Source organism: Crocuta crocuta, unplaced genomic scaffold (assembly GCF_008692635.1).
Source record: "Crocuta crocuta isolate KB4526 unplaced genomic scaffold, BGI_CrCroc_1.0 scaffold156, whole genome shotgun sequence".
NCBI lineage: Eukaryota > Metazoa > Chordata > Mammalia > Carnivora > Hyaenidae > Crocuta > Crocuta crocuta.
Genome location: NW_027531308.1, coordinates 1,120,499 through 1,128,886, shown reverse-complemented (window position 1 = coordinate 1,128,886; position 8,388 = coordinate 1,120,499). Strand labels below are relative to the sequence as shown.

General features: G+C 44.7%; 1 protein-coding gene across 1 annotated transcript in view; it reads left to right on the top strand.

Moving 5' to 3' along the window:
• RYR3 (ryanodine receptor 3) overlaps positions 1–8,388 on the top strand; it is a 373,605-nt gene that overhangs the window by 124,086 nt on the left and 241,131 nt on the right. The window contains exons 17-18 of the mRNA XM_077771636.1: positions 4,582–4,715; positions 6,945–7,186. Of these exons, the coding sequence (XP_077627762.1) occupies positions 4,582–4,715; positions 6,945–7,186 (376 nt within the window). The remainder of the gene's footprint in view (positions 1–4,581; positions 4,716–6,944; positions 7,187–8,388) is intronic.

Here is an 8,388-nt window from a genome sequence, read left to right as displayed (position 1 = left end):
TTTTTTTTTTTTTTTTTTTTTTTTTTGTCTCTGGATAGATTTTTGGAGGAAGGTTGGCTTGCCATGAATGCAGGCTTTCCTTTAGAAAGTGTCTGATTGAATAACTTTTATTTTCAAAAGAAATCTGTGTCAAATCATCACCAGGGGTCTTTGTGGTAGCTTGATAACGAATGTGCAGAGTGATGACCAGACTTCTGATGTGACGTTTTTCTCTTTGCTTGGAAAACACCAAGGTAATAATGTTTTGCTACCCATGCTGCTCCATTTTCTCCCGTCGTGGTTTTTCACATGTCTCTGATCTATTCACTTAGTTTTCCATGAAGATAGTGACTGAAAATATTTGGATTTAAGAAATTGTTTTTGTGTGTTTATCTTTGAGAGAAAGAGACAGAGCGTGAGTGGGGGAAGGGCAGAGAGAGAGGGAGGGATACACAGAATCCAAAGCAGGCTCCAGGCTCTGAGCTATCAGCAGGGCTTGAACTCACAAACTTTGAGATCATGACCTGAGCTGAAGCCGGACACTCAACCAACTGAGCCACCCAGGTGCCCCAGAAAATATACAGAATTTTAGAAGCACAAAGCACCTCACAGCTCTCCCAATCACAGTAATTATGATGATGATGATGATAGCTAACATTTATTTTACATTTGACAAATGCCAGGTGCTGTCCTCTGCCTTCCCATGCATTTTTTTCTTTGTCCTCAGTATGACCCCATGAAGTGGTGTTATTATTTCCACTTGACAGAGGCAGAAGCAAGGGTGAGACATGGGCCCTGAGATGTTAAGCCATGTGCCAGAGACCACACAGCTCATTCATGACAGACCAGGACCAGACTTTGAGTCTCCCACTCAGTGTTTAATATTCTCTTCAGTGTTTCTCAGACTGCTGTTTGTGAACATGTTCTTTGGGGTCCACATGTTCTGTGAGAATATTTTTAATTGTTCTTATTTTTATAGTCCTCTGAATACAAAACGGCACAGTGAAGAATTTATAATGAGAAGGCATTTTTAGACCAGTTAGGGTTTCTGAGGCTGGAGTTTGAATGCCCCTGTGGGTCTATCTGTGGTCTTTAGCGTCGTGACATTTTTCTTTAAAAAAAAAAAAAAAATGTATCATATGTATGATAAGCCATACAGATGACTTACCAGTGGTAAGAAACATACTATGCTAGTAGCACTGGTTTTTATTGTTTGGTAAAAAGAACAATTGGAACGTTTTAAGTCACCCTTTAATTTCCCCATGGACTAAGCATCTAATAATAAAAATAAAACGTACCGTTTTTACTCACCCCCCAAACCTAGCTTACTCCAGACCTCCTCAGAAGTCACAGATAAATATGTTGTATTTTTACGAGGATTTGGAGCCACTGCTGAGAAAAATGTATGGTAAAATATAACCTCATTGGTCCCAAAAAAGCATACCTCAGAATCAGAGGTTTGGCCTGGGTTGCGGGGAAGATAGAACACAGGTAAGAAAACCATGAATTCCCACACAGTTGCTATAGTAGCTCCATAAAATGCTCTCTGAGCCCCCAGGCAGCCAAGGCAATATAGAAGCCTTCCTAGCCACCCAGATCACATCTGCAACAAGAAAAAAACCTGTTCTCAGGGGCTTCAAGATTTTCATTTTTCAAATACAGGACTCAATAAAAAGAATCACAGAATAAATACAATTAGTATTTTTACAGAATTTATGCAGAATAATTCCATTTTAGCATGGAGCTCTTTTTATAGATAAAAGCTGAAGGACAAGATGTAACAGCCAACTGATGTTTCCATGGATGTACAATAGGTATTTATTTTTGAGGGAAAATTTCCCCATAAGCCTATGTTTGGGAGTAGAGACTAGTGGAAATAAAAAGCAAACAGAGAGGACCTTGAATGAAAGGTGGGGTCTGTAAATGATTACAACCAGAAGACTATAACCTCTACGACGTGAGCCAGGGAAAGACTCCAGTTGGACCAGTGTGTAGATCAGGGAAGCCTAACTCCTATGACAAACAACACAGATTCTCACTAGGAAGATGTATTTTTGCTCACACCGTCAGCCAGTCATTGGGAGGGCTTCAGGCTGTATGGCCATTTAGGGGAGACACAGGTTCCCTCCATCTAAGGGCTCCACTGTCCCCTAGGACCGGGCTTCACAGAAGGCAATGTGCTTTACTCATTGTGTTCAAATGAAGACTCTCAGCTAGAAAGTCTGGTGGGGGGAGGAGTGGAGGGGAGCAGAGGGAGTGGTCCTGAGCACCTACATTTCTGGCAAGTTCCTAGGTGATGTCTGTGTCATCTTTCCCGGGATCACTACATCTGGCTGGGAAGAGAGTGTGAGTGTGTAGAGGACTGTGTAGAAGATTATTAGGGACCAGGTCTGAAAGCGATGTAGGTCATGCCCACCCACGTTCCATTGCCCACAACTCAGCCACATGACCCCACATAACTGGGAAATGTGGCCTCTGTGGGCTCAGGAGTAGAAGGAATGGGAGTTTGGCGACTACTCATCAGTACCTGCCACATTGAGCCACGTTTCTCCGGGGTCACGAAGATGCCCCCTCTCCATCAGTACAGTTGACCCCCAGGCACAGTGATTATGCATCCCCTGTGGTGGGCTGGTCTTGTCTGCACTCCCTTCACCTGTAAAAGAACCCATTTAAACTTTCTCAGAAAAGGCAGTCTGGCCCCATTCCCATTTCACCCCAAGAAAGGCCTCCTAACACAAAGCCTCAACAGTGCAAGCCCTGTTGCTTTATGGCATCATTTACTTCTAGGTGAGACACTATATTAGGCTGGTTCTTCTCAGTGAGTCTTTTCTTTCCTTACTGTTCCTGGTGTATCTGGATTAAGCTCTGCTCTCCCTCTGGCTGTGACAGCAAGGCTCCTGCAGCCCTCACTCCAAGGCAAGACAGAGGAAAATGTGTGATAGGCTGGATTAGATAAGTGTTTGATTTCCTGGCTATCGATGGCTCTTTGCTTACCATGAGAAATTATCCTCAGGATTTCCAGTTCCACGGTCAATACATTTCACAGAGCGGTAACATAAGAGTCCTCCATTAAACTGCCTTTGGGATTCTTTCCTGCTTGTCCAGTGAATGTGCTTTGTATTTATCTGGAATGAAATTGACATTCAGGGAGTCAGGTAGAAAATTGGTTTGTGGGAATTATGGATACTAATGCCAACAACCTGAATTCATCCAACCCCACTAAGCATCGAGTCTTACTAGCCACTTTGAAAGACTGAAATGTGGCGGCCACAGTCTTGTCGGTTATTATTTATCGGCTGCTGTTTGCACATTCCTCCCTGTAGGGCACTGAGGGAGGAGCAGTGCCTGGCCCAGAACAGTTTGCTCTGTCGATCTAGGTACACAAAATCTGAATGAGAGACGATACTACACAGGGAGCCTGTGGCTCGAAGGCCAGGGGGCTGTTCCCGCTTCCCACACAGCAGGAAAATGTAGAGGAGCGGAAGTGGCTTGGTGGCTGGCCTTAGAGGTTCAGGGAATGCTTGGGCTCTGGAAGGTTTGCTCTTACTTGAGGGAGAGAAGGAGAGCTGGTGAAAGGCTGTTGAATACCATTTGTATGAACAGAAGTGTATCTTAATGAATTTTGAGGCTATCACAGCAAGAGACCCAGGAACTGGAATCTGCCCTACTGTCTTCTCTACTGACCTGTGTGAGGTTCCCCAAGCCAGCTACTTGTGAGGGACCTTGGCCAAATGGGAATCTGAGTCTTGTTAAATAGCAAAAATTCAAGGAAATTTTAAAGACCTCATTGGCTTTATTAATCAATTCATGATTTGGGCAGCAACCTGTCTAGCAGTGGAGGGGTGCTCCACGGGACCACAGAAAAGGAAAGACTTTAAAAAGAAGGGAGGGAGTTGGGAGGGAAAGGAAATTACTAGCAAAGAATCCGTTGTTTTAGGCAAGGTCACCCTCCTATTGGGAACAGAAGGGATCTATCAGTAAATTTCCTACTCCTGACCAGGAAATCCCCATGTTGACTAGTGAAAGGTTACATTCCTAGGGATTTGAAACTACAGTTGGACTAGGCATTAAGTCTTGGCTTACTGACTTGGGACCTTAACCCAAGTGATGCCATTTTGGGCCTGTGGTTTCCTCTTTAATAGTGCCTTTCACGAAGAACTACAAGTGCCTGCTGATCGCAGCACAGGGGTTTGCCGAGGCTGCGTGGGGGCATAAACTTAGCCTTGACACCAGTGCAGTGCCTCATCTCATGGCTGGACTATTAACCCAGACAGTCTGTCTTCACAGCTCATGCTCCCACTTGTTTTCCCAGAATGGTGATCACAGGTCATGTGCATAGTTTGGAGGGAAGGGGTCTAAGATGAGGGCAGAGGGGCTAGAAGGAATCCATCTTCATTTCCCCAAGGGGCAGCAGGCTCCAGAGTGCTCACTGATGCCTGGTGAGGAAGGTGTGGTGGCCTTGACCCTGAAGAGGTCCCCGCGCCTGTCACCACCCCCCGTTCACAAGACCTGCTTCCTTCATATGTCTTGGCAATGAGGTCCTGCCCACTGGGCCCGCCTGGTGATCCTAAGGCTTTGTGGGTGGGGTGTGTCCTGCTGCAGGTTCTGGATGTGCTGTGCTCCCTCTGTCTCTGCAATGGGGTCGCCGTGAGAGCCAACCAGAATCTGATTTGTGACAACTTGCTCCCCCGGCGAAACCTCCTCCTGCAGACGCGGCTGATTAACGATGTGACAAGGTGAGATCACTACTGCCATGCCCAAGTGTCCATCTTGTTTCCAGACAGGAAAGAAAGAGGGCCGATCTGAACTCCAGTGCTGCCTCCCCCTCATTTCCATGGCAAAGGGAGCACGTAAGATGAGACTGGGCAGACGTGTACTTTTTTAGAGCCCTGTACTCCAGCCCCTTTCACAGAGTTTTAAACATTTCCCCTGAAGTAGCCAACAGCAGAGAATATGTTTCACCTGAGGGCTGAGGAATTTGACCTGGGGTGGTCTATCATGTTTCAAGTTAGAGTTGAGTACAGATCTGTACCTTCTTCATAATGTATTCATTTTTATTTTAATATACCACCTTTGGTTTTTAAAAATCTTTTATTTTTTTAAACCTAGGTCAGCTACTGGATACTTCCAGCGCTACTGAGTTGGTCCTGCTTTATTTATTTTATTTTATTTTTAATTTTATATTTATTTTTGTGAGACCACAAGGAGGGGAGGGGCAGAGAGAGGGGGACAGAGGATCCAGAGCTGGCTGTGTGCTGACAGGCTGACAGCAGTGTGCCCAGTATGGAGCTCACAAACTACAAGATCAAACCAGGAGATCATGACCTGAGCCCAAGTCAGATGCTCAACCCACTGAGCCACCCAGGTGCCCCTCAAAATCTTGTAATAGAATGGAGGTCCCATGTTGATCCTATGGTTTCTTGCATCCTATCGCACATGGCCATCCAAGGCTATCTGTGAGGATCAAGATGAAAAGCATGGGCTCAAACAGAATCCTAGCTTGCTGGTCAACATATGCAGTCACATGTGGGTCATATGAACTTGCTAGACTTACATCTGGCAGGCCTAAGGTACTTTAGCCATTTTCTACCCAGGCCCACTCCATAATCTACAAGGCGAGGAAAGAACGGCTGGGGAGTGTTGACTTTCTTTCCGTCCCAGACTGGTTTTCCCTGGCTCACCCAAAATGGGACGCAGCCCAGCACAGTGGCAATCTAAGAATAGTGTTCCAACCAGAAACACTCTAAATGGTTTGTCCCAAGCTTTTAACCATTTTTTCTGATATATTAAACCCTCCAGCCCTTGTCAAGGTTGGCTAAGAGTGACTTCACTTCTCCCTTTTTTTGCCGTCTTCAGTTGAATTTTATTTTTTTTTCAGCATTCTTCATTGGGGTATAATTGACAAAATTAAGGGATATTTAAAGTATAGAATATGATGATTTAATAGACCCATACCTTGTGAAAGGATTTGCCCCATCAAGTTGAGTAACACATCTATTGCTTCACGTATTTATCTTTTTTGTGTGTGAGAGAGCACTTAAGTTCTTCTCTCTTGGCACATTTCAGTGATGCAATAGTGTTACCAACTGTAGTTACCATGTTACACATTACATCCCTCTACCATATGCATAAGTGAAAGTCTTTATCTTTTTACTAACCTCTTTTTGCCGCCCCCTACCTCTGTTCCTGGCAACCGCTTTCCTACTCTCTTCTAGTTTGACTTTTTTTTTCTTTTTTTAGATTCCACATGTAAGTAGTTCCTTGCAGTATGTGTCTTTATTTGGCTTCCTTCTTTCTTTCGAGAGGGAAAGAGAAGGAACACCAGTAGGGGAGGGGCAGAGAGAGAGGGAGAGAATCTTAAGCAGGTTCCACGCTCAGTGCAAAGCTCATTGAGAGGCTCAGTCCCATGAACCGTGAGATCATGACCTGAGCCAAAACCGGGAGTCAGACATTCACCAGAGCCACCCATGTGCCCCTGGTCTGGCTTATTTCCAATAGTAATTTCTTAATGCTTTCCAGAGGCCACTGTTACTAGTCATGCTTAGGTGACAAAGCTTGCTGCTGTGGGAATAGGGGACCTTGAACCAATTTCCCAGGAGATGGAACTTGATTAAGTTTTCCCTTCCACTTACAGAAAGACACAAGGATTTATAGTTATGCGGCTCTGTGACGTTTTCAGCATCTTTTACCCATGGCCGACACTCAGTAAATGCTGCTTTGCCTTGAACGGAACAAAGAGACGTTCTATATTTTTAAGTAGAATTAACGTCCTGACGCCTCCCCCTAAGAAATTGACCAAGTGTTACAGGCTCTAAGCTTTTCCTATTTTTAGAATAATACGAAAAGCATGAAAGTGCTCTGGCCTTTAGTTGAGAGTGTGTCTTGTGGCCCGATGCAAACTTGCTAGCCGTTTCTCTCAGTGCTTGAGAGTCTGTACATGCCGCCTGTCGCACGTTTAATTTCAGCATTCGGCCAAACATCTTCCTGGGAGTTGCTGAGGGCTCAGCGCAGTACAAGAAGTGGTACTTTGAGCTGATCATCGACCAGGTGGACCCCTTCCTAACAGCCGAGCCCACACACCTGCGTGTGGGCTGGGCATCTTCCTCAGGCTATGCTCCGTATCCCGGAGGAGGAGAAGGATGGGGAGGCAACGGTGTTGGCGATGACCTGTATTCCTATGGCTTTGATGGTCTTCACCTTTGGTCAGGTGAGTACCTTGCCAGAGCTTTGGCCCCTTTTCTCTTACTGGAGATGATAGGGGCTTGAATTGTTCAAGCTGCAGTGGTTATTTTCTGTGGAAAGGATACAGACTCGAGAGTCCATACTAATTAGATGGTTAAATGGAAAGTGCATCAGATCTGAAATGAGACTGTCCTGCTTTTCCACCGTGTCTGGCACTTCCAGCTGCATGATCTAGCGTGGATCAGTTAATGGTTCGCAAGCCCGGTGACTATATCTGTACAATCCCTATTGCTTAGGATGTTCAGGGGATGTAGTCCAATGGGGAAAGAGAGTCAGCATTTGTTTACTGAACAGTGAGCTTACATACCTTTTGTATATTTTTCCACATTATCTGTACAATAAGCCTTTCATGTAGATAATATTGACCTCATGTGATGTGTATGGAACCAGCACAAAGATATTTAAGTAATGTTTTCACGGTCACACTGAGAAGGATCCAGATCTGACAACAAGTCCATCATTAGGTCAGTGCAACATGTTGCTTCATGATACACTTTACAGAAGGCCTGGATTGGTGCCGGGCACGTTGTAATTTTTTTTTTTTTAATGCAACTTCCTTTTTAAAACTCCACTGATGCTTTCCCCAAACATGTCTGTGGCCAGTGCCCAGAGGAATGGGTCAGCATCTGCCTGGATGAAAATGCAAGGCTAATTTTCAGGCATTTCCCTAGAACTAGAGCTCTACCTCTTCTGTCTCTTGTCCCCAGGATGTCCCCAGTATGTATCTTTTGCGAAACTGGATTCGTGGTGTCCCTTACAGAAATCCCTTACTAAGTATGCCTCTTACATAAGAAACAATGGCACACATTCCTCCCCAAGTCCAGTGCAAAGGAAAAGTTTGTCTCTACAACACAAGTCTATATGTTAATATTTTCCTTTGTAACTGGGAACTATGTAACCCATCACATTTTCCTTTTTCCCTCCGCTTTTGAGCTATAACCATCACGTCGGGCTCTGATTACGTTTTTTGCAATTGGTCTGCATTTTCGGTTGGTCTGCGTGGGTTTGTTAGGTAATTTTTTCTGCCATTGTACTCTCAGTATAAACATTTAAAAACTTTTAGGAATGGTGTCCACTTACTTATTGATACATTTGTCCTGGATCATTTGTGGGAAGAAAAAAATCTGTGTGTGTGTGTGTGTGTGTGTGTGTGTGTGTGTGTGTGTC